The following is a 27,614-nucleotide window of genomic DNA, read 5'->3' as shown; positions in this document are numbered from 1 at the left end:
ACCGCTATCCAGGTACAGCAAGGGTAGAAAGACGAGATGCACCGAGGGCCATGATAATAAGAATACAGAGAGAGAAGAGAAAATACAACAAGAAAACAATGACCAAAGTCAGAATGCGTATGAAGGAGGAACCGGTGGATCGGCATAGTGGTCGAGTACTAGACAATAGACAATATGCGTATGGGATGCGCCCAAATAACAGCGTCATTAGTCAGAGTCATACAAGACAGCCCTGGAGGGCAGCAAAGAAAAAATCATGGCAAAAGCGCTTTCAAAGGTTTCGAGCGAATGGATATCAGTGAAGAGTTGGTGGCGCTCAAAGAATAAGGACAAATAGAATCAAAGCGAAAGCTGAACTAGGGAGGCCTGTATTTTCCTCTATTGTTGTCGAACCTTGCCAGCTTCTCGTACGGCAGCCATGAATCCGTCCTCGTTGCCAGCAGCGGTCAGGATCCAATAATCAGCCTCTCCGGAGCCAACGACCTGGCCGGCGAAACCAGCGGCAGCGGGGGCGCTATGGCGCTCCTTTGGCTTCTGGTTATTAGCGCCGACGTGGCGAGGACCCCAGCCTAGAATGTTTCGAACTGCGAGTCGGCTTTGGTCGTCTGGCTGCTGGAAGGTGAATAGCTGTGCTTGCAAACAGCCCATTATCGCTACGGCAGCCCGAATCATGATCCGATCGCCTTCAAAAACCCAGCAATCCCAAACACGCGCGAGGCGGTCTAGATCGAGACCGTTCGTCAGAAGTGAGCGGAAAATTGGCTCCCATATCTCTTCCTCAGACAGGCGGAGGGTGTCGTGGAGATGGGTTGACACGCGGGCGAACTTGTATCGTAGGGTTTCGGAAGCAAGAGTGTAAGTGCGATTCATGGCACCGCGATCCCAGGTGAGGAAGGCCACAGGTAACGGGCGGTTAAGAGCGTTGGCCATGGCAACGAAGGCCGAACCGGGGGTTGAAAATTGTAGGACGAGCAGCGCGGCAATAGTGTGAAGGCCGTGGATGTACCCGACATCGCTGCGGTACATGCAGTATGCCTCCAGGACATCTATTAAGGTTTCACGAAGCGGGCCACCTTCTTGGAAAAGATTGAGTTCGGGGAATGCCTTCGATGCATCTGTCCTGATAGCCTCGAAGCACTCAAGCATCCGCTTATTGTTTTCGCTGGGCTCGGCATCAGTCTTCGACTTGGACTTGATGTCTTTGGAGCGTTGCAAAGCTTTGGTAAAGGATTCTTCAGTCAGAGCCAGCTCGTTTCCGATTGCGCGCTTCCACATGGTCCCACGACTGCGAGGGGGGATTCCACGCCACCACAGCTCTCTAGTGCGGGGCTCGCGCAGCGCTTTCTCCCAGTTGGGATTCACGAATTCGTCCCAGATACTTTGAAGGGCCTCTCGCGTAGTATCCTTTTCGCACTGGGCGGAGGCAGCTCGAGCGGCTCTCTTCTTATCTGTGATTCAGCAAATTAGCATTGAATGAAGCAAGCATTCTGAGCCAATGCTTACCCGCTTCGCGAGACCGCGCCATCATCTGTTTATATTCTCTCAAGTGTTTCTTCTCTTCCTTCTGATCCTTGGGCGGAAGCCAACTAGGACGCGTCCGAGTAAGAACCTTTTCCTTTTCCCGACTGATAGGCAAAGGATCAATCATAATATTGGACTTCTGCAATGGAGGAAGCTCGATGTTCTCCCTCGACGACCGCTTTGAGTCCTGGCTCGACGCCCGCGAAGTACCATTTTGAACTGCATCTTCACGCTTGCGATCATTCTCATCGGCATGGTGTTCCAGAGCCTCTGTTATGATCCGAGCTTCCTCCGACAGATCCGACAGATAACTGTTATACGAGTATGCGCGGGGATTACGTGGGGATAGTTGGCCCCGTTCAGGACCCGCCGAACTCGACCGTTGGACCCTTCTCATACGGGCTTCCTTCGCAGTGTCTCTCCGGGGCGATACTGAATCCTCGGCGACCGCATGGTAAATCGGCAAGGGTCTAGGCCCGGGGCTCCGGCCACTTGGGCTCGCGGCACGGGACTGGGGCCGCTCTTGAGCAGGTCTAGGCGAGATTGGAATGTTCCAAGACTGGCATCATCCGGTAACTCATCGTCCGAGTCGTGGTATTCCTCTTCCAGGTCCTTCACAGACTTACGATTTGGCTGCCAGCTCCCTTTCTGCGTAGGGACACGGGAGGAGAGCGGGGATAGAGCCAAACTGCTGCTGGAGGCAGAACGGCTTGACGATGCTCGTAATGGGGATGTTGATCGAGACCGGCGTGGTTGGGAAGGGGTCAGACCACCCGAGCTGAGTGTGGAGTCTTGTCGGTTCGGCGATCTGGTAGACAAAGGGCTGGCCGATTGGGGTGTTCGAGAGCCTGCATTGATATTGTTGCGAATTGGAGGTAACGGGCTTCGCTTTCGTGGCCTCGGGGTGGCTGTCAGGTCTCGTGTCGTTGCCGCGGGGCTCTTACTCGGCAGCCTAGCAGCAGGCGATCGTGAAGTCAGACCACGTCCATAAGGGGTGGTCTGTTCAGAGGTTGGGAGTTCGGCCTCATCCTCCAAGCCGATGTCTTCGAAGTTTCCGATATCCGTGAAGATGCTTTCTTGGGTGTCGATCTGCGAGGAATGGAACGACGAGGATTTCGAGGACTTGGACCCGGACAACTCGGGCGGGGAATTAGGTGATGGGCAGACGGTGGTCATGATCTCATGTAATTCAGTTCAAAGAAGTCGGTACTCCGCAACTCCAGCTCTCTTGAATAAACCGGGATGGGCAAGAATCGACAGGAGGGGGATGTGAGCAGAAAGGGAAAAGTTGGCACGCAAGGCTCGAATCGTGTGGTTAGAGGTGAGGGATAAGCAGAACCCAAAATAGAAACACAACAATTAATGAAGATGAGAAGAAGCGAAAGTGCAGGCTCAGCCGCAGAAGCCCGATGAAAGCCAGATCAAGGCTTGTGTTTAGACGGAAATCGAAGTTGAAGATAAATAATCAGGAGGCGCGGAAGACGGGATCGCGTCCTTGGGCGAGCGGCTCGAAAAGGAAAAGACAATAAAATGAGCGTCGGGAAAGAAAGGAAAAAAGAAAGCTAACAGCTGAAAACGATCAACGATCAAGACGCGCGCGGAGTGAAAGAGAGTCGCTGCAAACGAAAGATATGAAAGCGGAGCCTGAGGCAGGAGCCGCGGGATTGAATTGTTCGAGAACCAGAAGTGCCAAGGAGACTGTCAAGGCCGGGTCCAGGGGCTGCACTGCCACGGTCGCTATACTTTAACGGTACCTGGATTTACTAGCGCTACTCCATACTGTAGTAAGTACCGTAAAGGTACTCAAGCTATCAACCTTCATTTCAAGGTTTGAAGGGTCCCAAGGGGCCCGTCCATCCGGTTCTAGTACCTTGACCACTCGGTGATCTGCTGGGTGACATTCTTGTCCAGACTCAGTTACTATTATTGATATACTGGTACAATCTTTCAATTCCTGCCCCCTGAACCTATTTTACCGCGGTTCACTCAGATCCTGTGGAGGCCTTTAATTGGATCACGTGATCGTACCTGGAAATTTCAAGTGGTGGAGACATCTCTAATCTCTAAGTTCTGTCCCAGATTCGTACAAGGTCGGTTCGGGCAATTATATGTTGTTGATCGGCGCTGCTGGTCACTTATTCGGCATGAATTAGAAACGCCATTCGTCAAATAGTGCCGTCCCCCTCTTGACTACCTGCAGCAACCTTACAGCATCTGCATTAGACGTCGGTCTAGTCCGCCTACCGAGACAGTCCAGCCAGCGCAGCACAGCTGCAAATCGGGTCTGCTTGCGCCGCAAGACAAACCGGAAGGCAGCAACGGCGAGGTATTGTAGATGCCGCAACTGGACAAAGCAGGAGAGCGGACTCGAAGCAGACTCCCGCCGTGCCTTGATTCCGCCGAAGGTCTGGTGGATGAGATCGTTGATTGTTTGGATAATAATTGGTCCTGTGGGCTGGGCGCGGCTCCGGAGGGATTTCACGTAGAGGTACATGCGCATGGCGGCATTGACGAACGCTGTATACAGGTTGCCGAGGACAACGCTGCGAGAATTGTGCACGTCGTCAAGGTACATGGGGTATATGCGGAGTTTGAAAGGGGCCAGGACTTTGCGGCGAAACGTTGCGCCAGGCAGTCGGTTGGCCTCAACGGTAAGAGTATTCGAGATGGCGGCTGCGGCTTCGTCGCCGATGATGCGGTCCGTATCTCGGTTGATCTCGAGCGTGTGAGTATCGATCATGATGCCACAGTAGGGTAGCAGCGAGGTCCCTTCGAGTCGTGGCAGATGGATTCCATCAATTGCTGCCGAGAAGTTGGTCATGCTTTTCGCTGGGTTGACCGCAACATTGTAGGCTGGCTGTCCCCGAATCATGGTCTCCAAGAATTTTTTGGCTTGCTCGCAATCAGTCGTAATAAGCAGAAAATCGTCCACCAATCGCATGAGAAGCGAGTCATCTGGTCTCAAGAAGCCTAAGACATCTCTTTCAACCTTGGCGTAAAAGAAGTTGCACAAAAGACTGGACAGCACAGAACCTTGTGCGATGCCACTCCGTTGACGGAAATACTTTTTGCCCATTTTAACCGTATTGTGAAGCACATGTTCATAGAAGAGGTTGAGAAGTTCTTCGGTCGTATGTTGCTTCTGGTTAATTGTATCGATGAAGACCGTGTTGCCTTTGTGCACATGCTCTCCACTGGCCACAAGGTCGGGCAATTGTAACTGCCCTGAAAGAGGTGCAGCCCGTCCCAAGAACCTTCGTGATGGCCTGGCGTGAGGATCCCTTGACGGCAGGCTGATTTCAGCATGTTTGGTAATGTGATAGGCTTTTTCTGAAACTAAACCTTCGACGAGCTGAATCAATTGCTCTTGAGGAATGTTGTCAAAACAAGCTTGAATGTCGAGTTTGACAAAGAAGAGTTGTGGGAGCCGCGAAACCCTTTGACCAGGGGTTGACGATCGCTGCATCAGCCCTCGTTTGAACTGCTTTACTCGGTGATGTATCTCTCCCACATGATGTAAAGAGGACCCGACCGAGGCAGGTACTCGCTTTCGCTCGTATGTCAACATATTGTATACTGGCGTAAGGCTGGAGTTAACGCTCGCGCCTAGGTAAGATCGCTTTTTGCCTCCATACACGCTTTCTTTGAGAGGTCTTTGTCGAAGATTGAGAATCGGTCGTAGGCCCGAAGACTTGGGAAGTAACCGTAGGGACCCGTACCCCAGTCTTCGATGAGGTAGCATGCGCTTGACACTTTCTGGGTCGAGTTCCTCGAGCATGTTTGCCTTCAGATTTTGAAAGGGGGTTTCCGTCACACGCTGCCATACATCATGACGAAAGTAGAATAGTTGGTTGCGATGGGTCTGCGATTCGGTCACATAGAAATTATGGCGCACGAGCGGGACGAGGATTGATTCAAAGATGTAGTGGACGAATTCATGAACCAGCTCTGTGCGTTTTTGGAAATCCGAGAGAGAGAGTTTCGCTTTGACGCTTCCTTCATTTCTTTGAACATCATGCAAATCAAGCCAAGGCATCGCGGTTATCTGGAAATAAACTTAATGAAAGTGATTCTGAGCAAATTGATTGAGAAACAAACCTTGAGGCCTTTGCAGACTTCATGTAAACTCAAACTTTCAAATCGTCTCAGTCTGATGAAGCAGTCAACATGCTTCATAATAATCCTACGATTTGATTTGCCCTCCGGTCCGTAGCCAAAGAACCCCAGGGGGATGATTTTAAGGAGAACCGAGCGGCAAAATGCTGAAACCGCGCTGGCCGGAGTAGCGTAGTCAGTTAGACTGACTGTTGGTGGTTCAGTTTTGACTGGGGCGGCATCCTGTGATTCAGGAATCTGGGGGTTCGTCTCCAGGTGTGATAATTTGTGTGGAAGCTGTGTGACCAGGTTCTCAGTAGATGAAGTGACTGTTTGGTTCTCCTCGGTGACAGCTGGCTCGTCCACATCGGCCATTCTCCAGGGCCCATTCGACTATGAAAAGGTTCAGTAGGCGTATTGCGAAACGAATGCTCGAATGAATCCAAGTGCCGAAGCTAACTCACACTAGTGGGACAGTAATATCGAAGAATCTCCGCATACGAACACCGAGAATGTCTGATCCGCAATGAATGAACAAGCTCCATTGCTGTCCCTCTCAGCCTTTTAGGAACCTTCAAAGAGCGGCCTTCCCGGAAGATATCATCCTCACGAAAGGCTTGACTCTTGAAATAGTCTGTTCGTGCATTGTGGTCCTCTGTAGAGGAAAAAGCGTTTCGAAGACCAAATTGGCGAGGAAACATGTACATCATCACATGTATCGTCTGGGCCCTCGAATCCAAAGAGGCAAAGCGATTCAGAACATCTGGCCCCAGTCAGCAGTCAATGTATCAAACAAGACATTCGAACTCACGAGCTTTTCCAAGACCCAGGGCAATTCTTTTCTTCAGTGCCGAGGCAAACTTGCAATAAAGCATGTTCCGGCGAAGAAAGACAATCTCGTTTGGACTGCGAGACGCTCCATCAGTGATGCGTTTGCTCCCTTCATTTGAGCCCTTAGCTTGTGGCTGCCTGACCAATGCCGGTGGTTGATTAATCTGCTCCAACGACGATAATGCCAAGCCTGTGATATATATGAGCGTTGCTTGACTCTCCAGGGCCAGATTATTCACATACCGCTCAATTGGTAGTACACCCCCTTCTTAGCGTCTATTGGGGCAAAGATTCCACAATCAAACAAGAGCCGCAGCATGATTTCATCGCCGTTCTGGCCGAGGTATCCGAGGATCTCCGTCCACGGGGCTTCTTTCAGGATCCGGACATTTTGATTCGGGAATCGCACCACTATTCCCGGAATACTGCTCGCGGGGGCATCAACTCCCACTGACGAGCGTTGAAATCCGTGAGTGAGCAGATGCTGGAACTTTTGAAATGATCCATGATGTTTGAAAAGTTGGTCGATCACAAAATCCACCACCTAGACCGTTAGCATCAGTTCCAAGCTGGATTCAAAAACAGCGCGAGATGCGGGTTTCCAGGTCCATACCTCTGATTGGGGTGAATTAGGGCCCGTGTCCGTACTGATAAGAGTCGACAGTGACTGTGACTGTGTGAAGGCCCGATAATCGCGTTGACGGTCGGAGTCAACACTTGGCGATGGGTCCTTTAGCACACCGACCAAGGTGGAATCTAGAAGGGCCGCGAGGGCGGGTCCATGAGCCGCGTTCGAGGAGGCCGACAAAGATGCGAGTCGCCTGCGTCGCGACTTGGAAGAGATAGGCAATTGAGCCAGCAGGTACTGACGAAGGGAGAGGAGCTGGCGGTAGTACAGCGATATCACCGGGTGGGTGGCCTGCTGGCCCTGGCTGCTTGGAGTAGACTTGAAACGAGGGGCTGTGGAACTCTGGGAGCTCGCCAGCCCAGATTTGCTGGGTCTCTTGCGCTTCTTCCCCATTGTGAAGAGGGTTGGATAGGAAAGCTTTGCCGTATGCTGCGTACTTCGTGTTTACTCTGGAGCCGAGACGCGTCGGAAACCAATTCCTACCGCGACCCAGACTTTGGCCAACTAAGGAACCCAATGCGGGTATGTGGGAATCACCCGACTACTTCTTACTAACATCAAATTGCTTGATCAATGCGTTCGATGATTTCATCTCCAAATTAACCACGTTTTTCCTAGCCCTGTCGATCAGGACACCGATCACAGTACGAAGAAAGAACGGCGAGGCGCACCAATCAGCGCGAGGCCTAACATAACCATGACCCACGGAATGGGGTCCCAAAGTCTAGAAACGTTTGCGCAGGAATTGCGTCTCCACCGCGTCAGCTGGGTTCCATGTTTCGGTGCTGCTGCCCCTGGTGGGGGCCGGGGTGGTTTAGATGAGATTCAAGTTTCCGGATCGCGATCAGGATGGCTGGTGAACAGTCTGACAATCATTAGGCATTGCAGCTAGTATGACCAACCAGGAGGACCTTTAACCCTTTACTAGTAGAGAACGTCCGATGCAGGCGGGCATGCCTTACAAGGTATAGTGTATACGGACCAGGGCCATGCAAGTTGCAGCTGGGCAGTGACGACGATGATAATATAAGACTGATGGGATCATGATGAAGGAGTCGATAAGCTACCCATACCCTCGAGGATGTTAGTACGATGCCACCAATGATGTAGGCTCCGCAAAATTGAAGGGAAAGTATAGAAACAAAGGGATTTACCCCCCTCCTCCGCGAGTCTCCAAGTAATCGGCGTTTCAGACGTGGGGGTCCATAAGTCCTCGTTCTTTTTTCACCCCGAATGGGCTTTGCCTTCTTTATTCCCACCATTTTTAACTTTACTTCGAATCCTTGGAGTTGCTCTGTCATATCGCATCCTTTTGCTGCGAGCTTGACCGTTCCCCGTACTTTCTCCTGCCGATCCGAAAGAGCTAATCATCGGGCCCGCTACGGAGTACTTGTCTTCAACTTCCGCCCCCTCACCAGGTTGAAGACACAGCCTATCAGCAGCCCCAGCTCTGTTACGCGCCGAACAAACGTCAGTGCCCACCAGGATCTCTCGTTCTTCTTATTCGTCATCTGTAGTCCCCTACCTGATCTCCCTGAGGTACAGCCGATCTTCCTCAACCGGATCTCTGCACTCCTACAAACTTCTTCTCTTCTTCTCTCCACATCCCAGTCTCCAAACGTTTCGGTTTGGACAAGCTGTGTACGCGGAATACTCGGGTTCTCGAAATATGAGTGCTGGATGGGGGTGAGCCACCCGGGATTGCTTTGTAGCCTGAAGCGACTTCTGCGACACTCCCCCGTTGGGCGACCACCCCGGAACAACGCATCAATCCCACTCTGATCCGAGTGGCTGTTCCACGTTGGCTGCTCTGAGGCATGCAATAATGTCCAGCAGCAATGGCGACCAGCCTTTTGGCTCTCAGGACCGCCAGCAGGGCCCGTTTGGGCGCAAATCATCGGCCACCTCGTACAGCTTATCCCTGACCGACTACCGAAGCTCTTTGGATGTCTCACCGATCACACCTTTCTCCCCCGCAACCCTGGATCATTCCACGTATCCCCCAATCCGCTCGGGACTCGAGTCACAGACCCGTTCGGCATCGACAAATCACTTTCCGCCAGGCGATCCATCAAACGACCGGACCGGGAGCGAGTCCCCTGATCCCGACAGCTTTTATCGACAGGGCGGAAGCCTGGGCGCATCCACACCCAAGCTGGGCAGCGGCTCTGATGATGTGACAGCAAGGCCCGGGAACAGCATGGCATCTGGTCCTTCTCATATCCACAATCGATCATCTCGAATGTTAGCAAATGTGCAAGAGCTTTCCCATCCACAAGGCCCTATCCGTTCGGTGTCAGATACCAGCTCCACTTCACGCCCATCCATTAAAACCACAAGAAGCCCGACCATCAAAACCAAGCCCTCGATCCAAGACCTTGTTAACAAATTCAACAACAACCCTGACCCAGTCCTACCTGTTCCCGCTGGCTCTCGACCTGCATCGATCACCGATAGCCCGGTCGATACTACCCAACCTTTTGACCGCAATCTTCCCTTACCCCGACAGCGCACCCTACCGGAATTCTCGTCGCAGAGACCTCTCGCTAACAACGTCGCGCGATCTGAGTCGATTCGCCCAGAGTCGCAGCCTGGTCCCTTTGATACTGTCCCTCTGCCATTATTCCAACGAACCTCGGACTCCTATGCTCCTCGACCGCTGTTTGGCGAGTTATTGACGGTAAACACGCAAGTGAACAATCCAGGATTAGGAATACCATCAACACAGCCCAGACGACGCGGATCCGACGGGAGCATTCCAAGCCCCAATCCCGCATTCTTGGACCATTCTGATCCTAACTCAGCCCGGACCCCGCTTACCCCGACGGCGTGGTATCTGGGGCAAACAAGCTCTCTGGAGGCCATTCAACTACCATTCGATACAAATAGCAGTGGGCATCGACGCGCGCGAAGTGATTTCCCAACACCTCTGGGCGGGCCCCTTGCAGAAGCTTGGAATCCAGACATGGCAGTCCCAGCGCCCTTGCGACTTATGAAGACCGGTGACGGCCCTGAGAGCCCAAATTCCAGGTCCCGCATTCCTATCTCCTCCCACCGCCGCAGCTCTGCTTCCGGGTCTCCACCTGTCTCCCCCTCCGCGAAGTCCTCGTTTAGCAATCGTTCCACTTCGGTCGGCTTCCCCCCAAAAGGAAGCAGCCGCCTTCCTAAACCGGCTGGTGCGAGTCCACCCCGCACAGCCGGCAACAGTCCCTCGAATTCGACCCCACGTGGCAGTGGAGTCCTGAACAATGGCCGAACCCATCTCTCTCTACATGAACGGAGCCGGCAGCTTGAGGCTGTCATTTCCAACGCTCCTTCTAAAAGATCACCTCCGCTACGAAGCTCTCGACCCCGTCAAACGGTTTCTAATAACACCATAACTTCACGTCCTAGAATCGGGGATCGAGTTTCGTCATTACAAAAGGCCGCCGATCGCGAAGCTTCTCGTACCGGAGGTCAACGGCCACGCTCTCAGGTGCCGGAAATTGGTACTGTTGATTTCGCGACCCGTCGGCAGCGTATCCAGCAAGCTTTCAACCGCACTGTGCAAGAGAATGAAAGGAAGGCCGAAGAGGCAGCGGAGCTCCGACGACGAACTCAAATTAAGGTCAAAGCAGACGCAGGCCCCCCTACGAATGGGCAGGATACACCAGAGTCATCACAAATGGCTACCACAGTGACAGTGTCTACGGAGATTCAGAATCGGGACGGGCTGGACCCGCATCAAATCCCGCAACTCCAATTGAACACTGAAGCTCTCGACAAAAAGTCAGAAAAGAAAATAGGGGAGGAGCAAAATGAGAACGCCGTTCCACAGTCCGCCGTTACCGCGGACTCATTCGATGACCAAATTACGACTATTGATCCCGAGCCGCAACTAGAAATCGTTCCCCGGAATGCAGCTGTATCTCACCGTGCCCTGTTGAGTCAAATCATGCACATCCGTGAATCAAGTTCAAGTGCTGATTCATGTGATGACAATGACTGCAGCTTGTCCGAGGCCGATGATCACAAAGTTCCAGTCGAGGTGATGCTTGGTGGGACAACATACTTCCATTCCCCTCCAGATGATGGTGGAAGTAAGTCGGCTCGTCAACAAGATTCCAAAGACAAAGCTCGCTGGAGTACGGGTTCATGGTCCTCATCTGTGCACCAAAATCATGAAACTATCGAGGAAGAGTGTGATGAAGACGATGACAGCGGAGACGATTTGATCTTGCAAATGCCGACCCCGGCACATGAGGGAGCTCCAACAATCGAAACATGCTCTGTCTCGTCGTCCACACGCCCATCGTCAGTCATCGAAGATGAAGAGCCTACTAGTCCACTCCAGGATATTGGTATTATGGGACCAGATACTCTTCAAGATATGCCAAATCCCATCAAAAGCCTGTTCTCCACCCCACCGAGTCTTGCTAAGCAGGGCAAATGGGATTCTCGGCGTGTCACCCAGCTCTATTTGGAACAGCTAACGCGCGGGCGACATGCAAATGTTGGCCTTCCGACATCGAACCCTTCAATTGGACCTTCTAATGCAAATGCGCGCTCTCGTCCACCTCCCCGATCATACACTCCACTCGAGCAGCGTCCTGCAGTTCCAGATACCTTGCAAGAAGAGCCGTCGGTCGCCCTTCCTCCGTCGGGCGAAAACCGCGCCAGTTTGTTCCAGCCTGGTGACTGGGAAGATGCATCACCTTCTATGTTAGACTGGATGCAATATGCGGCCGACGATACAGCTTCCACGCCTGTAGAGGAAAAGCAGACCTACATGCCCGAAGCCGCATCCGTGCCTAAGGTTATGGAGCCCGTCGCGGAACTCGATGCTACTCATGGACAGAAATATGGGCTGGGACTGTCGAATGCTCGAAGCCCCATCGATACTCTATCAACAGTTGCCGAGCTTGCTACGGCCTCCGTTTACACAGATGTGGAGCCAGATATCAGTCGCGATCCCGGCATTAGGCCAACCGCTCGCGGACAAGGGCATAGTGTCGCAAGCAGTGAGGACTCTTCTCTGCGCCAGGCTGGCCCTAGCCATTCTCCTAACCCTGCCGATTCGTCTGCAACATCTCTGGCAGTTTCCGCTGATCAATCGCGGACAGACACGAAGAAGTCCCCATCGCCTGAACAGCAGCGATTGAGGAAGCGTCGTCATATCATCAAGGAGCTTGTTGACACCGAGACTGCCTTTGGCCGTGATATGAAGGTTGTTGAAGATATCTACAAGGGAACTTCGGGCTCCTGCCTTGACCTCTCCGCAGAGGACGTGAAGATACTGTTTGGCAACTCTGACCAACTTGTCCAATTCTCTCTGGCCTTCTCGGAAGCTCTGAAGCACGCTGCACAGACTGTTTATATCGAGCAGAAGGCCCGTTGGGGGAGCAGACGCAACGCTCGCCCCCAAGACAACCAATCAGGTGGGAATGAGCAAATTTCCCATAACGGGGGTCCAGATGATTACGAAAATGATCGCGCTACTTCTATCGGCGATGCATTTGTTCTCAATATGGGTCAGATGGAAAAGATCTATTCCGACTACCTCCGTAATCATGATGCTGCGAACAAGAAGCTTCTGAGTCTGCAGAAAAACCCAAAGGTTGCCATATGGTTGAAAGAATGTCGAGAGTGGGCATCTGATTTGACAACAGCTTGGGATTTGGATTCCTTGCTGGTCAAGCCGGTACAGCGAATTACTAAATACCCGCTGCTATTGACAGAGCTCTTGCAAGCTACGCCTGAAGATCACCCAGACCATGCCAATCTGCTGAAAGCATCCCAAGAGGTTCGCAAGGTCTCCACCCGGATCAACGATATGAAGAAGCGAGCCGATGTCGTGGGTCAGATTGTCAGCCGCAAACGTAACCAATCGGACGTTCGATCCGGTCTATCCAAGGCTTTTGGTCGCCGAACCGAGAAGTTGCGCCAGCAAGTGGGGATGTCGGATATGGTGGAAGACAAAGAATACGACTCGTTATCTCAGCGCTTCAGTGATGGATTCTTCCAATTGCAGGTCGTCATGCGGGACGTCGAGATGTACACTAGAGAAACACAGCGTGCCATGGATCAGCTGAACGACTTTGTGGTTGCCATTGACAACATGATCAACGTCGCCCAGTCCAACTATCCAGAGTTGGAGAGCAAATGGCGCGAGTTCAAGGTCTCGATGCGGGAGATCTTTACGGTGGTCTTGCCTGAACATGTAAGCTCTCATCAAACGTACATAAGCAGTCAGCAAGCTAACATGTTACATAGCTCGAGGTGGTCCGCAGAAGCGTGATCCAACCGATGATCTCATTGCTTAAGTTGCACGAAGGTCCTCAGCGGATTATGAAGAAGCGTGACAAGCGTCTCCTTGACTATGCTCGCTACAAGGCCCTCGCAGAGCGTGGCGACAAACCAGACAAGAAGACCACCGAACAAGGTGAACAGTTTATTGCCTTGAACGACACTCTGAAGGACGAGCTGCCAAGACTCTATTCCTTGACTGCAAAGCTCATGGAAACGTGTCTCATGAATTTCATCCAAATTCAAACCCGGTGGTGGAACACATTTCAGAGAAGAGTCCACGCTCATGTGGATGACTTCCCCCAGGATTTGGAGAAGATCATCCGCGACTGGAACAGCGACTACACTTTCTCCGAGGCTCAGGTTCTCTCTCTTGGAATCTGTAACGGATCTCTGTTGGCAGATGCCGTCAACCTGGTTAACTTCAATACCCCTTCTGAAGGACGTCGCTCGTCTACCGTGACCAGCTCGAACCGGCCCCCGTCCTTGGTGGAACCCGAACCGCCAAAGCTTTCTCAGGAGTTTGGCACCGGCATGAGCCAGCTCTTTAGCTCACCGAAGAGATCAAGCTTCCCACGCCGGGAAAGCCAGTCGAATGCGAGTCGCCGACGTGCCAATTCAGCTATGTCCAATGGTGATGCGCCATCTCCTGCTACACCGGAGACCAGTCGCACTTCCATCTTTGGCAGCCAGCCGCGCAGCAGAATGTCAGCAGGTGAAAACAATCAAGCTAGCCGCCAATCTGCTGGAACATTCTCCGGTCTCCCACGCCTTAGCCTGGACGCACCTCTACTTGCCGAGATCCTTCATGCCACATCCAATGAGAACGAGACTGCTCCCCTCAGTCCCAGTCGCTACTCTGGCTTTTTCTCATCTGCAATGCCAATGTCCGATGGTGCCAACGAGTCCCGCCCCAGTAACGCAGAGCCGCCAGCGCCAGCGCCTGCCGAACCACGTCACGATCCCAAAGTCCTGTTCCTTGCGGCCAGTATCTACGAATTCAATATCGACCGTGCCCGCCGTGAGGCCGGATACCCTTACTTGACCTATGTGGCTGGCGAAATCTTCGATGTCATCGGCGAGAAGGGCGAGCTCTGGCTGGCTCGCAACCAAGATGACCCCACGAGTCAAGTGGGATGGATCTGGAACAAGCACTTTGCTAAATTATCGTCCTAGGTGTCTCGGTTAATGCCTGACATGAGCATGAAATTATTCGTTATTTACTTTGGTATTTAACGTCTATTCGGGCCTTATTACTTCCGATGGTGTCTTATTTTTATGCCACTTTTCTACCATATTCTAGGTCCCCAGTGTGCTCGATGGAATTCAAAATGGTTGCTTATGTCCGCCGTCATTTTTTGTTCTTTGTCTATCATGTGCACGATGAGTTTCCATTGAAGCCCTGGGATGTACGTTAAGATACCCCTCAGTATTCTTTTAATCTTCTTAATCGGAACGTCTGTGACAGTTCGTAGCATTGCAGAGCAGCTGGACTAGAGTATGTCTGCCAGTAGTACGTGTAGGAATACAATGCTTGGATGATACCTAGGTAATGCTGTACCCATACTGGTGATTTCTCATAAGTATAAAGTATCTAGAGGAAAGTAGTCGAAGTCAAGGTCCATAACGTCGACTGAACGTCCAACACTTCTACACCTTAAGAGACGCAACCGCCCCACACGTGATCATCGTGTGACGCAGCCCAACATCTCCGAACTTCGGCCAGGGATCCTCATCCCCGGTGGTCCTCTTGCGAAGCTGTAACAATGCCAGCGTGAATCTCTTCTCTTAAATACTTTCCTCCTCCAATTTGTCCCGGGTGCCCCGACGGCGGCCGGCCAGTCCATTCTTGCCCCTCCTCCCTTCTCCGAGCCAAGAACTCTAAAGAACGAGATCGCCAGAACGAGATCGCCCTTAATTCCCTCCAACTGCCAAAGTCTTGACGGCTCGTGCGTGGATCTCCTCGATCTCTCATTGAGGTCTTTCTCCGCCACCATAAGGCTGAAGACGGCGTCGTGCTCCGAGGCTCTGGTTCAATCCGGAGTACCATCCGACCGGTCCCCACTTGACGGCCTTGTAGGAGCGTCCGAAAGTCAATCTTCTTCAGACCTCACTCCCTCTTCTCTGCTCGGAGAAAGGCGCAGCGTGAGCTATTTGGGGGATCCACCCTTCGCGCGACTGTCGTTGCAGCCTGCGATCTCGCGGTGACGTATACTTCTGCCGAGGTTCCGCGTGCCAGTGCTTCACGTTGTAGCGCAGTGTGGCGCAGCAGGACTTTGCCGCTATACGCCGGGCCTTGTTTAACGCCCATCTTTTATCGGTGAGAGCAGCTGAAGTTTGCCAACATGTTGGATGGCGGGCTACACAAGTTGCAGAAGAAGATACGGGGTCATATGGTTCGTTCTGTCGCATCGTTAGGAGCAATTCGGGTTACTGATTGTGATCGCTGCAGTTAACGCCCGAGGATGCCTTTCTTAGCTGTGAGTTTGGGTTTCTCAAGACCGACGTGGGGTTTCTTGGCTTGAGCTAACCTGTAGATCTGGGGTTTAGACTACGATGTCCGATGTAGGCACCGAATCCTTTTCCAGCCGGACATAAAATAGTGACTAACGCGAGATAGTGACTAGAGAAGACATGCAAACGCTAAAGAACGACTGGCTCACAGATAACGTAAGTCCATGCGCATCAGATCCTTCTCGAAGCCTAAATTTGACATAGTCTCAGATCATCTCCTTCTGGCAAGAGTAAGGCCACCGAGACCCCCGGGACCAACCAGCGTCCACGAAACTATACACAAGACCCAATTCTGACCCACGCTCCAGGTACCTCGAACATGAATTCCTCACGCAGTACAAATCCTCCAACATAATCCTCCTCCGCCCAAGCATGTCCTTTATGATTCTCCAAACACCCGACCCGCGCACTCTGCGCGAAGTCCTCCCCGACTTCTCCCGCGCAACCCACGTCTTCCTCCCCATCAATGACTGCCGCAACGTCACCCAAGCCGAAGGCGGCACCCACTGGTCTCTGTTGCTGATTTCCATCGTCGACCGGGTCGCCTTCCACTATGACTCGCTCTACCAAGGGAACGTGTGGGAGGCGGAGACCGTGACGCGGAAATTCGGCGCCCTCCTCAACATGCCCATTCGCTTTATGCATCTGAATGACTCGCCTCAGCAGGACGGTGGGAGTGACTGCGGTGTCTTCGTGTGTATGAACATGCGGCATTTACTGCTCAAACGCTTGCTTCAGGCGGGTGCACATGAGAAGGTCAGCATGAGTCTTGGGGGGAGGAAGGTGGATGCAACTGCGGGGCGGAAGGAGATGGAGCGGATCATCCAGGGATTTAGAAAGGAGGGCGAGCGTCGACGATCGTAAGTGACCTTCTTTTCCTTTATACCCTCGAAGGACTTGAGCTTTGTTATCTGAGGGTTTGTTGCTAATGCTGATTATAGAGCAAGTCTGAGCCGCAGTCCCATGGGCAAGAAGTCTAGGAGTCCGCCGCGAATTGAATAGTTTCTTTGCCTTGACGAGTTTATGTCTTTATTTTCACGCATACATATCCTACATATTTTACTTGTTCAGTCTGGAAATATAATTGATCATTATTACGGACAATAGATGGCATCGTGCTTATACCGCTTCCGGGTTTTATCTTCGCGCTACATAGGTCTCCTGGTCCAAGATGTGGTTGTCTACAAGGGCTTCTTCCTGCCTCGTTATGTATTAGAGCTGTTTCTGAATATCCCCCGCAACCCATGGCTTCGAGAAGCCCTAACTTCCATGAGCGATTCAACATAGGTAGTGGTACACGGTTAGCTTGGAGCCGAGTAGAAAGTAACTATTAGTTCCTGAGGAACGACTTTGTTATACAACGCGCTGATATAAGCCCCAAGAGCACCATTATCCAGGCTTCATAAATTTCATGAGGAGTTATTGTACGGCCTTCGGGACTATCTCCATCCGATGTTGGAAGCCACCGGGCATGGCGATTTGAACTTGCTTCATCATCTACTGAAGTACCTCCCCAGGAAGAGCGTAAGTCCCGGTCTGCTCCTCTTTTTCCAGAGGCGCAGAAAGACTGCCGAGCGATTCCAGTAAGTGAACGTAACCTGCACCTTCTGGCGATAATGTCTTCACCCTGTGACATGAATTTAAGCTTTCTCTATGGCAAAAGAGAAAATTATACGAAAATAATCAGTATAAACACAAGCAGAGCAAAAAAAAAAAGAAGAAAAGAAAAAAGAAAAGAGTACGATAAGATATGCAGAACCCCTGACGGGATTCGAACCCGCGACCTTTCGATTAGACTAAGATTATTAATTAGTTTGGATTACGAATTTAACAGCGACCGAGCCGCAACTTACAGTCGAACGCGCTAAACCATTGCGCCACAGGGGCTTGTCAGTATAGGGCTGATTAATCTTCGCCTCGTAGACTCGAGCGTGTTTGATCCCAATATGACCACACCCGCATCTCTCTATAACACCTCCTTCCCCTCCTCCTTTGCACAAATTAGAAGAGTGGCTACCCGTAGGGACCGCTGCTTGGAATTTTCGATACTTTTCGCATTCTGCGCAATAATGCACCCGAGATGATCCATTCTGTCCATATATGCCTGTCCTGCCGCACAAACACACCTGTCTCATACATGAGTATGCTTGCTTTGTTCGCGGCCTTTTTACATCAACCGAGCCTCCAAATAGAAAGGTAAATACAACATTAGCTTCCCAGCCGTCCTTAGCTATAAAGCCCACTTATCCCATCAGCTCGTTCCATACTCGAGCGGCTTCTTGCCCGGAGTGACCAGCAACAGCCCTTTCCGCGTCGTAGCAGCGGTCGATCGTCTCCTGTGGAGCATTGCACGGGCTACGGAGGCGAGTGCAAATGAAGTCCTCCACAGAGTCGATCGTCAGCGCGGCACCGAAGGGGAAGTCGGCTTGGTTGCTTGTCGTGTAGGTGTAGTCGGTGTGTCCTTGCAGGCCCGTGGCATAGTTGATAGTCGCATCGGAACAGCTACCGTAGTTGATGTTATTGGTGATGGTGCCAGTCAAGGGGGCATTGGATGACTCGGGGGCGTTGACGGTGCTGGTGACGGACACAGTTTTGGTCTCGGTGTTGATCAGGGTCTCCGTAACGGTTTCGGTGTAGGATTCGGTCGTTGTGTATTGCGTGTCGGTGACGGTGCTGGTGATTGTGGGGACTGAGGCCGAGACCATCTGGGTCACGGTGGATGCATCGGCGGTGATCGTGCGGATTTTGGCTGTTGGTCTTGGAGTGGCTGCACACTGGCTGATTGTTCGGGTCAGTGTGTTAGTAACGGTGTTAGTGGCCAAGGGTCCTTTGCTAGTGACGGTGTTGGTAACTGTTCGGGTGACAGTCCCAATGCCGTAGCTACTGCCCTGCATTGTGATCGTCACCGTAGCGGTGGCGGTAGGGGCTGTTGTACTGTTCGTATCGTCAGACACGATCATTAGAACTCGAGAGTCAAGTCTTAGCGAGAGCTACTCCTTACCAGTCTGAAATGGTCACAGTCACGGGAGGGCCACCGTGCCTGCTGAACCCTGCATCACTATTACCTCCATTGGCCATGCCTTGTTCAAGACTATGCTCAAGGCTGGCGAGATCAGAGAATCTAGGATGGCCCTCGTCTCCATCGACGCCTCCGAGACTACCATATCCAGCTGGAGCTCCCGTATCTTCATCCCATCCCCAGATCCTGCCCGGAGCAGCAATAGCCCCGGGGAGGGCCTGACAGAGGAGAGCTGAGATAGCAAGAACCTCCACACGAGAAGGCATTACGTTGGAGACGGTGAGGGCTGGATTTAAAAATATAATGAAAACGATAGCCGAGCCTTCGATAGTGAAGCCAGGGGAGCAAACAGTATTTCAGAAAGTGATCACCGAAAGTAAAAAAGTTCAGGAGTATCAAAATGCCTCTGTTAAATAGTCCCTCGGTCATGCAAAGCAATGCACCTATGTTTATCCAGATCAGGAGGAATAAAAACAGAGTGCCGAAAGGGGGACACCAGGCATGCTCGGAAGCCGTACATCATATACACCAGAATGTGCCAGCACCACCTCGGGTGTTTTTGACCACTCAGCACAGTTCAGATCATTCCGGCGGTATGCGTCGGCTATTATTGCTTGAACAGAAGAGCTCGAAATCTATGTCTTCAGATATAGAAGCGAGGGTAGCTGGGTAGCTGCGCTGCTAGTCTACAGGTTGTACTCCCAATTAGGAACAATGGCCTCTGGTATGCCACCACGGTAGATAGATGGACAATCGGGAAAGGGAACATGCGCCCTTGGCATGTTGAAAATTCTACGAGAACTCTATTCCAAGCCTCAGAAAAGGTAAAAAGTAGTTGATATACGTGGAACTAAGAGCTGGGGGCTACTCTAGACTGCAAGGCGAGAGTCACTTGTTCCATGCTGATTACTACTAATGCGAATATAACTATGTGAGCTTTTGGACCGAGCGTTTCGTGGACTTGAATGCAATCGGCTGTCCCACTTTCAACCCCCATGTCACCTAGCGTGAACCACTCGGACTCCGAATCACATGCAGCCCTCAGCACCGATTGACCATCCTCATCTGCTGGAAATCATGGACGCACTCGGTCTTGACATTGGGTGGTGCTATCGAACTTGGGGTCGGGTATCCTCATGAAGAATGGGGACTGGTTGTCCGACGGACTCTTACGATGCTGGATGGACATACCGGAGGGTCTACCGCACCATGGCGCCTCCGTTGGAGAGTCAGGCGCGTGGGTTGGCGAAGGTTATTTAATTGATCTGTATACGTGAAGGCGAAACTGTTGAATATTATGAGCGTGGGCCCTAATGGTTGGCGATCCATTCCTAGAGAACCTTTTCAGGTGCTAGAGGATCTTCAAATCCAGGCTCATACCGCAAAGACAGCAGAATGGTATCATGATAAAATGAGCTTATTAACCAGTAAGAAGGAAGCAAAAACTCCCTTAGGTCCGCTATTAGTATAGGTTCCATTTCCCCAATCGTGATAAGGAGCTTGCGGCTCGCGAATACTAGTATCGAATCTCACGCTGTTTAATATGCTCGAGATCCGAGGGATGGTCGGAAACAGAACCGGGAATACTCCCTATAGGATGAATAGTCATTATATGAATCAGGATACATTTGGAAGCTCAGACCCCAACTCGCAATGCAACCCCGCGCCGGGAACGCCCAACCATGAGGAAGAAGAGAACAGGCAAGCAGATCATTGTGACAGAGACGGACAAAGAACCACATAGATCGATAAATAAGACAAATGGAGGACCCACAAAATGTAATATATAGAATGCGCACAATGGAGTATCATTGGAAACCCAAATCAGCCCAACCAACTGAAGATCGAAAATCTATACAAGCCGTGGCGTGTAAATGCACGCAGCAATTCGGAGAGATGTGGAGGCGGCGAGGGGTATGTGCGATCAGACGCGGCGGGGGCAGGAAAAGAGGAAACACCTTGCATTTGCAATATAGCACGAGCAGGTCAGTCAGCTAACGCACAGCGCGCCGAGGTAATGTTGATATATAAGGCAGATGGTGGAACGAGGGAGCAGCCTCGTAGTCATTTAGAGAGTTGAAGGTGACTGGTTTATGGGGGTGTGGGGGTCTGGCTGGGTTCTTGCCGTTTGTCGCGAGACCTCATATACATGGCATCTGGGTCACTGATGGCCCGGGGGATGGAGGTTTGCTGTTGCGCTACGACCTCGCGCGCGTAAAACTCTACCAGCATTGTCCCGTATGCCTCCAGCTCCTCGACAGGAATTGCGAGACGGAAGTCGTTCAGCAAGAGGAATTGGAGTTCTAAATGGTTGAGTTCGACCAGCGGAAGGCCTCCGACCTATGCACCTGTTAGCAGGTTGAATTCCATCGTACCGATCGCCACCAGGGCTTTACCTTCGCATATCGAGAGTTCGTATAGAACACATCAGAAAAGAATTTGCTCGCACAAGTCACACCGGCTATTACAAGGCGGTGGATATTGAAGCTATCGACGACAAAGAATTGGGAGAGATCTTCCTCGTCGCCCTGCGGATATATGGCGGGGAAATGGACTTGTGCCCTGTAGCTTCCTGCGCAGCCAAGTCTCCCGAGGAGGGCGGGGTCACAATGGAAGAAGTATTCGATTGTCGTGCCGGTGTTTCGACAGGTGTTCCAGATGAAGCGCGCGAGTGATGGTGAGATGATGAGGCGTGCTGGCGCTGCAGGTGGTCTAGCTTTCCCCGGTTGACGAGGTCGGTCATCCGGTCGAAATAGACCAACAAGCTTAAAAACACCTCATAGGTAGTGGGGCAATATTTGTGGATGCGGGTGAGGTAGCTGAGGATGGTGATGCTGGGGACATTCTTGCCATGGAACGCCAGGACACTGGTGGCTTGAAGACTCAAGTTGGAAGTGCCCTCTGGGGGGGGAATGTGCCGTTGGACATGCTCGTGATGCCGATCATTGGTCGTGGTGATCTTCGTGAGCAGGCCCGCGACCATCTCGATAATATCCGTGACTGGCATTGAACTAATTTCGAACTGCCGATGCTGGGTGCCATGCGGGGCATGTGGTCGGTGAGACTGAGCTAAGAACTCTTCACTTGCGAGACTCTGAATATGTGATAAGCTCTGCACCCGGATGGGAGTCGGAGATTCTGATGCTGATCCACCCAACGGGGTCATGGATGGTAAGGTCGGCTGCAAACGCGGTGATTCCGGGGAAGGCTGGGCGTATGCAGGGACGGCCATCATAGCATCGGCATGGTGGCCAGATGAGTATTGCGGAGTCTGAGAGTTGGAGTAGGAGGGACGGTCGGCCGGATAGGTGTAGTTGGTGTAGTTGGAGGAGGGCATGGACGCAGGCTGGATGGGGTCGGAGCACCGAAGGCCGTGAGTGGAAGGATGTGAGTTAATGTAGGCGGAGGCATCGTTATGCGTGGGCTGCCGAGTTGACCCTACGGGTGGCGGGGCGGAGGTCGAGGTGGGGGTGTTGGAGGAAGTCGATCTAGAGCGGCTGTCCAACTGGCGCGAATACTCCGATTCAAGGCCAAGCATCTTGCTGTCGATCTGGTCCGGCTGCGCGTGGCGGAGAAGAACAGATCCCATAGCAAGACAAGCTAATGCTTAACTCTGGTATGCTCCGAAGCAAGTCAGCCACAAGCTCAATCCAGCGTTGGGCTCCGACCTTTTTGCAGGCGAGCTGGGCAAGGGATGGGACGGCCTGGGAAGGAGGGGTGCCCAAGCGCTATGGCAGAAGGAGGAGAGAGAAAGAGGGGGGTATATGTTACCTGGTTCGATAGAAGGTCCGGGAGTCCCGAGTGTCCAGTAGAACAGGCGCGTCGAATGGACGTCGCCCCCAAGAATGGGTGCTCTGGGAAAGGGAGAGGAACTCGGGCGATTACAGTCCGATCGAAGGCATTGCAAGCTACCGTTTTCAGGGGATTCGCAGAAGGGTGGAGGCCAGGTTGTTGCGAATGAAGACCGGAGGGCAGAAGAGTGAAGGAACAGGAATTGGGTTCCACGGTGGTGAGGTCAGTGGAGATGGGAACCGGGCTTGGAGAAATATGGGTGAGAGCCGGGGTCAAGGGTTCAGGAGATTCTGGTTTCAACTATGAAACGCCGCCCGGTTGGTGAAAGCTACAGGAGAGAAAGCGAGATAAGGAAACTTAAGACACAACAAACAGGCTACTCAAAGACAAGGAAAAGAGAAAGCGAGCGAAGTAAGAAACCGGCAATCTAGAAGGGATTAGGGGAGTCTAGGGGGGGCACTAGCCTGGACTTCACAGATTACCCACATATTTCCCCCATTGCCCTGGAGCTTCCAATCGTCTCTAATCTTCGAATCAGGAGGGCCTCCAGAAGTGACCTATCGTGTATAAAGGGGAGAAAGACGGTGTGGGTTCCCGAAATGAGTCTATATCGGGCGAATGACAGCCCGATCTGCGCACCCGTGGTGCTCTTGACCCCAATGATTCCTGATGATTCACGGCTAGAGCCGTGGGTTGCGTTTGGGCTCGGTGAGATTGAATTTCCTGTTGTGTTGGTGTACATATCTGCTGGAAGCTGATCGTCCATCTGCCCCATGCATCTTGCCTGCACTCCAGCCTCCAAGCCCCGTTGAAGGATGATATCCATGCGGCTGGGTCTCTTCGGCAAGATTGATAGGAGCGAAAAAGGACGCAGACTTGATATTACTCTTGATAACGTCGATAACGTCATGGGGCACCATCTGGGTACCTGGAATCTCCTCTACTACGGTACACAATACCAGGAGAAATCCTTTTGCTGACCATATGGCCCTTGCTCACCGTTGGGCCTCTACATAATCCCCACCCCTATGGCCCAACCTCGAACGATACACGCTAGCACCGATATGGGAGATGCGCTAATCTCGGTCACTTGCTCGAGGGGGCGATTCATGAAACCATTTGCATTGGCCAGAAGGCACCCGATTCATGCTATGAGTACACAAGGAAAGAGATTAATTCGTCACACCGGGCCCAGTGTAGTTAGTGTCTGGTAGGTACAAGTGCCGCACAGCACCCTTCTTGGTCAGAACCACCAGTCGGATCACACCGCCGGAGCTACCATCCCACTTGATTGCCTCTTGCAATGCGCTGCGCACGAAATCGATACCTTCTTGCTCTGTCATCTGCTCGCGCCAGTGCGCGTCAGTATAGCCGTAGATGTAGGTTGATCCGGAGCCACCAATCGCAAAGGGCTGCTTGTGGAGGGACCCGCCCAGCGGAATCGAGTATACCTGGCCACCATGTCGAGGGTCGTATCCAGCGATGATAATACCGGCACTGTTTGAAGATGCATCAGTTTCAGAACTTTCATTGGGTCTTGCCAATTGGGGTTGTCGAACCTTAGGGCATCCTTGTTCTCATAACACAATTCCTGGAAAAGAGATGCTGCCACTTGCGTGCTGGGAGCTTCATTGTTGACGACACCGTACATATTGAGATGGTAGGAGACAATATCAGCAACAGCCTGGGTATCGGCCGCAGAACCCGATCGACAGCACCAGATGGTATCGTGGACCTGGGTCAATTTGTCTGTGACTCGGTTGGCAATGTATGCTCCGGTTGTTGTTCGACTATCAGCACCCAGAATGACACCGTCCTTGAAGTTGATTGCCATGCTATTCTTCGTCAGAGGAATTTCGAAATGAGCGGCGACTGGCGAGAGCTCTGAGTTACTCACATTGAGGTTCCGAGACTATGAGAATAGGTGATTAGCTTCTGTTTCTGAGCAAAGATATCGGCTTGGTACTGCAAAGAGCAAATACTCACTTGACCTCTCCACTCTTCAGGTGATTCATGTCGACGTGGATGCCATCTGATGAAAGTTAGCTCCTCACTCAGCCCGTGAATAGCTTCCACCCACCTTCGCCGAGCACCCCAGTCACACCGTTACTCGAGACCATTTTGCCGTTTTTAAGGAGGTATGTAAGGCGGATGACGGGGAATTCGCAAGAGGTTGGGGAAGGAAGAAGATCGGAGGGATGATGATGCTATAAGCTGTGGTCGAAAGGCAGAAGCTCCAACGCGTCCTCAGGGCGGTGAGCGCCAACCTCCGCTGCTGATAGGAGACCCATGTTTATCGCCAGCCCCCGCAAGAACCGAACTCCTGAGCATCCCCTCTTTAGCGAACTATCATCCTCTCTTTTAACCAGCTTTGATTGAATTTGTGAAGATAGCCTAGCTGGTCCAATTCGCTCTCTTCAGTCTCTTACAACTTTCCCGGTTTCCATCCCTCTTGACCATTTGAGGATGTCCGAATCTCCTCCGCCGCCTTCTCCAACATGGAGCATCGCCAGCCTAGCCAACAGTGCAGTGCAATTTCTTAGACTCCCCGTCCTAGCATCATCGGGACTGGCTGTTGTTGCTAGTGGCCTCTTGTATTTTAAACAGAAGTATGCTTGCTTCTCCTTGATCTGATTAACCCTAGAGGCGTTTCGAAGTGTTATTTCGTGCCTAACAAGACCAGTGAAATGATCTACCCACGCAATATCCCCGTCGATGCGCGCACCAATGTGCCTAGCCCGCGCGATTTTGGCGTCACTGACTTTGAAGACCTCCAAATTCCCACCCCCGATGGCGAATCTCTCCATGCCCTGTTCCTGCGGCAGCCTAAAGGCCGCGCGGCCCGAAATCTCACCGTGATGATGTTCCATGGAAACGCCGGTAACATCGGTCACAGAGTTCCCATCGGCAAGATAATTCAACAAACATTGCAATGCAACGTTCTGATGGTGGAATACCGAGGTTATGGACGGTCCACGGGCACCCCCGACGAAGCTGGCCTGAGAATTGATGCGCAGACCGGACTCGAGTACTTGCGCCAGCGCCCGGAGACACGCGATAACAAGTTTGTCATTTATGGACAAAGCCTAGGAGGCGCGGTTGCTATCTACCTCACTGCGACCAATCAAGAAGAAGGAGATATTGCGGGATTAATATTGGAAAATACGTTCTTGAGCATTCGAAAACTTATTCCCTCGTGAGTGACCTTCCGTATCACCCATACGCCGTGTACTCACAGAATCATAGAATTATCCCACCTGCGCGATATATTGCGCGGTTCTGTCACCAGAACTGGGGCAGTGAAGACATGTTGCCTAAGATCACTAAGATCCCGATCCTGTTCCTGAGTGGACTCAAGGATGAGATTGTCCCGTGAGTATATGATCCTGTTGGAAATGGCTATCGCATACTCATAAGCTCCAGACCATCCCACATGGCCCAACTGTTCGACCTCTGCAAAGCAGAAACTAAGGTCTGGCGCACTCTGCCCAACGGTGCCCATAACGACTCAGTGGCCGAGCCTGGCTACTTTGACCACATTCACTCGTTTATTAGCGAAAAGGTGAACACCGATGCCAAGAGCGAGTAGGTACGAAGGCCTGCTTCTACAAGTCAGACACTGTGCCACGCCTGGCGCTATTGTATCTTCACGAAACCATGATACCCCCTTCCCCCTACCCTCTTACGATTGAAGATGGCTGTACAGAGCAGCCTTGGTGTAGTCCTCGACGTTACCTTTCGCGAGAGTTCCCTGTTGGAGCATCAGCATCTCTCTCCTCATTCCGCATAGCCTCTGTTATGGACCTGAAACCCCTTCAGCCTTATCTCTCCACGACAGACCTGTTCTTGTACCCTTCCAGTGAATTTTTTTTTCTTGATTCAAGCGATAGTTGATTTCGGAGTTGAGTACTGTGTTTTGCGTGATATGCTTTGTCGGGATTTCTGCGACTTTCTTTCTGATGTACATCGAGAAGGTCTACATAATGATTTACATATAAGAAATCATAGCCAACACTGAAATGGCGACCGACTGGTACAAGCAGACTTGTAGTTTAATTATAAGACCTCCTATTGACTACTACTTATGGCGGCGATGATGAGTTTCTCACCTAGGATGCTTTAACTCCAGTGCTCCAATTGGTTGAATTTGTTAGTATACATAACAAGGCCCCGGGGGCTTGGAGCCCTGGAGCTTCGTCGATCACTTGAATTCAACCCTGGCCTCTATTCACTTGCCGTCATCCTCCCTAATCAACTGATTCTCCCACAAACCACTCAATTTGTTGGCTATGTCATTTTCCCAGAAAGAATCCACCACTCTCCCGCCTCTTCCTGAGCCAAGTACTTCTACCGAAGCGTCGGTGCACCCATGGTATCATGTCGGGTCAGGAATATGGGAGCTCCTCAATGGAGGTCCAGAGCACAAGTCTGTTCTGTAGTGGTGGGAGCCTAACACCCAGCCTGCCGACGAGCCCATCACACACACGTTCATCGAAGAAGTATGCTTTTTGAGAGGCGGACTAGAAGACCTCTCTCTACAGCAGGCCTGGGGCATGGGTGCCTATGCGTATCGCAAGCCTGGAATGCTGCATGGCCCATATAGAGCTTCGGAACACGGCTGTCTGATGTTTGTCAAGGTTCTTCCGGAGGAGTAGCGGGGGCGTTGGCTGGAGAAGAGTCTGTCATAAATTTGGCCCTCCCTGTTCTTCGGTGTTACCGGCCCCCAAGTACTGGTATACCGGGATAATTGTTGTAACCGTGAAGGTCTGGCCTTCGATGATGAAATCACTATTTACCAACAGCCATCGGGCAACGTCCGTGTTTATAGGAATCCGGCAGAGATGGCGGTTCTCCAGGAATGGAAGACTTGGAAGTTCACTAGCACTGGCAAGTAGAATCTTAATCCTTGAAGACCTGATGTTGCAAGTA

At 51.9% G+C, this 27,614-nt stretch overlaps 8 protein-coding genes across 8 annotated transcripts; 3 read left to right on the top strand and 5 right to left on the bottom strand.

The window, feature by feature from the left end:
* Positions 1–378: 378 nt before the first annotated feature.
* Positions 379–2,697, bottom strand: N7468_002264 (putative TBC domain protein; the record flags this gene model as incomplete). Its single annotated transcript, XM_058471561.1, has 3 exons — positions 379–1,448; positions 1,504–2,043; positions 2,082–2,697. 3 exons carry the CDS (start codon positions 2,695–2,697, stop codon positions 379–381), a joined length of 2,226 nt encoding a protein of 741 aa, XP_058334702.1.
* Positions 2,698–3,670: 973 nt separating this feature from the next.
* On the bottom strand, positions 3,671–7,468 carry N7468_002263 (telomerase reverse transcriptase; the record flags this gene model as incomplete). The annotated part of the gene is made up of 6 exons (XM_058471560.1): positions 3,671–5,566; positions 5,620–6,009; positions 6,081–6,379; positions 6,428–6,637; positions 6,691–6,991; positions 7,061–7,468. The coding sequence occupies 6 exons, from the start codon at positions 7,466–7,468 to the stop codon at positions 3,671–3,673; spliced, it is 3,504 nt and encodes a 1,167-aa protein (XP_058334701.1).
* Positions 7,469–8,900: 1,432 nt separating this feature from the next.
* N7468_002262 (putative Rho guanyl nucleotide exchange factor) lies at positions 8,901–14,536 on the top strand (the record flags this gene model as incomplete). Its single annotated transcript, XM_058471559.1, has 2 exons — positions 8,901–13,274; positions 13,328–14,536. 2 exons carry the CDS (start codon positions 8,901–8,903, stop codon positions 14,534–14,536), a joined length of 5,583 nt encoding a protein of 1,860 aa, XP_058334700.1.
* Positions 14,537–15,705: 1,169 nt separating this feature from the next.
* Positions 15,706–16,876, top strand: N7468_002261 (Ulp1 protease family protein; the record flags this gene model as incomplete). The annotated part of the gene is made up of 7 exons (XM_058471558.1): positions 15,706–15,756; positions 15,813–15,840; positions 15,911–15,925; positions 15,981–16,030; positions 16,085–16,104; positions 16,183–16,734; positions 16,816–16,876. The coding sequence occupies 7 exons, from the start codon at positions 15,706–15,708 to the stop codon at positions 16,874–16,876; spliced, it is 777 nt and encodes a 258-aa protein (XP_058334699.1).
* Positions 16,877–18,117: 1,241 nt separating this feature from the next.
* Positions 18,118–19,159, bottom strand: N7468_002260 (uncharacterized protein; the record flags this gene model as incomplete). The annotated part of the gene is made up of 2 exons (XM_058471557.1): positions 18,118–18,808; positions 18,876–19,159. The coding sequence occupies 2 exons, from the start codon at positions 19,157–19,159 to the stop codon at positions 18,118–18,120; spliced, it is 975 nt and encodes a 324-aa protein (XP_058334698.1).
* Positions 19,160–20,984: 1,825 nt separating this feature from the next.
* Positions 20,985–22,482, bottom strand: N7468_002259 (putative cyclin-dependent protein kinase complex component; the record flags this gene model as incomplete). Its single annotated transcript, XM_058471556.1, has 3 exons — positions 20,985–21,233; positions 21,290–21,421; positions 21,502–22,482. The coding sequence occupies 3 exons, from the start codon at positions 22,480–22,482 to the stop codon at positions 20,985–20,987; spliced, it is 1,362 nt and encodes a 453-aa protein (XP_058334697.1).
* A 1,375-nt stretch (positions 22,483–23,857) lies between these two features.
* pre3 (proteasome core particle subunit beta 1) lies at positions 23,858–24,805 on the bottom strand (the record flags this gene model as incomplete). Its single annotated transcript, XM_058471555.1, has 4 exons — positions 23,858–24,136; positions 24,178–24,577; positions 24,672–24,717; positions 24,766–24,805. 4 exons carry the CDS (start codon positions 24,803–24,805, stop codon positions 23,858–23,860), a joined length of 765 nt encoding a protein of 254 aa, XP_058334696.1.
* A 346-nt stretch (positions 24,806–25,151) lies between these two features.
* Positions 25,152–26,268, top strand: N7468_002257 (alpha/beta hydrolase; the record flags this gene model as incomplete). Its single annotated transcript, XM_058471554.1, has 4 exons — positions 25,152–25,279; positions 25,330–25,881; positions 25,932–26,057; positions 26,109–26,268. Coding segments are annotated over 4 exons (966 nt in total), but the record flags the coding sequence as incomplete, so codon positions are not given.
* Between the last annotated feature and the right edge of the window lie 1,346 nt (positions 26,269–27,614).

Source organism: Penicillium chermesinum (genome assembly GCF_028974085.1).
Source record: "Penicillium chermesinum strain IBT 19713 chromosome Unknown utg000002l:1.0-5270490.0:1.0-5274688.0, whole genome shotgun sequence".
Lineage (NCBI taxonomy): Eukaryota > Fungi > Ascomycota > Eurotiomycetes > Eurotiales > Aspergillaceae > Penicillium > Penicillium chermesinum.
This window is presented reverse-complemented; position numbering and strand designations above follow the sequence as displayed.